The 913-nt window shown below is 52.9% G+C and overlaps 1 protein-coding gene across 1 annotated transcript; it reads left to right on the top strand.

The window, feature by feature from the left end:
- Nucleotides 1-228: 228 nt before the first annotated feature.
- On the top strand, nt 229-564 carry LOC132482755 (pancreatic progenitor cell differentiation and proliferation factor-like). The gene has a single exon (XM_060088124.1). The coding sequence runs from the start codon at nt 229-231 to the stop codon at nt 562-564; it is 336 nt and encodes a 111-aa protein (XP_059944107.1).
- Nucleotides 565-913: the final 349 nt, after the last annotated feature.

The raw sequence follows: 913 nt of genomic DNA, 5'->3' as shown, positions 1-913 counted from the left end.
TCTTGAACGCACTGCAACCAAGATGATTCTGGAAGGAATATCCCACTTCCACTGAATAGTAGTTTCTTACCAAGAAGAAACAGTTGAATTATTCTTAAAGCATACATGTTCACATTATTATATGATAAACTCTGTCGGTGGAGCGGCCACCCGCGGTCTCCTGCGCAGATGGGCTCTGTGGCCTAGCGCCCTGGTCACCGAGGCTTCCCCCAGCCCACAGGCAAAAGCATGGCAGCCATGCCCTCCAGCGGCCCACTCGTGGCCACCCACGACTACTACCGGCACCGCCTGGGCGCCACTTCCAGTAACAGCTCCTGCGGAAGTGCCGAGTGCCCTGGGGAAGCCATCCCCCACCAGCCCGCTCTCCCCAAAGCCCACCCAGGACACTGGTGGGCTAGCTTCTTTTTCAGGAACTCCACTCTCCCGTTCATGGCCACGGTGTTGGAGTCCCCCGAGCACTCGGAATCTGCCCAGGCCTCCACCAGCACGATCACCTATGACCTGGCTCGGGAAGCCGTGGGGAAGCAGCAGCCTGGCAAAACCAACTGCAGGCCCCCGTCCTGAGTGGCCCCCAACAGCTGCCAGGCTTCCTTCCAAGGCACTAGGCTCATCAGATCCCCCCCCTTCCCTCCCGACACTAAGTGGGCTGCAGCCAGCAGAAGCAGTTGTTTTTTAATATTAAAACAGCAAAACACCAAAAAGGAAGTTGAGAGGACCCCACTCCTTACTATCCAAGCCACACAAGAGCCTTCCTGACACCCCATAACCCTGTGCCTTGCACCAAGTGGAAAATAAACTCCAAGGAGCCAGCCAAAAAAAAAAAAAAAAAAAGTCAATGCTCTATAATTCAAATGTCCAGGTGAAGATTATAATCTTCACATATTAACTATTTTGTTTACGTATCTAGAAGAAA

This window comes from Mesoplodon densirostris, chromosome X (genome assembly GCF_025265405.1).
Source record: "Mesoplodon densirostris isolate mMesDen1 chromosome X, mMesDen1 primary haplotype, whole genome shotgun sequence".
Taxonomy (NCBI): Eukaryota; Metazoa; Chordata; class Mammalia; order Artiodactyla; family Ziphiidae; genus Mesoplodon; species Mesoplodon densirostris.
Note: the sequence above shows the minus strand (reverse complement) of the source record. Positions and strands in the feature narration are given on the sequence as shown.

Excerpts from the sequence above, each read along its gene's own strand:
- LOC132482755 (XM_060088124.1), top strand. The coding sequence starts at position 229 with ATGGCAGCCATGCCCTCCAGCGGCCCACTCGTGGCCACCCACGACTAC.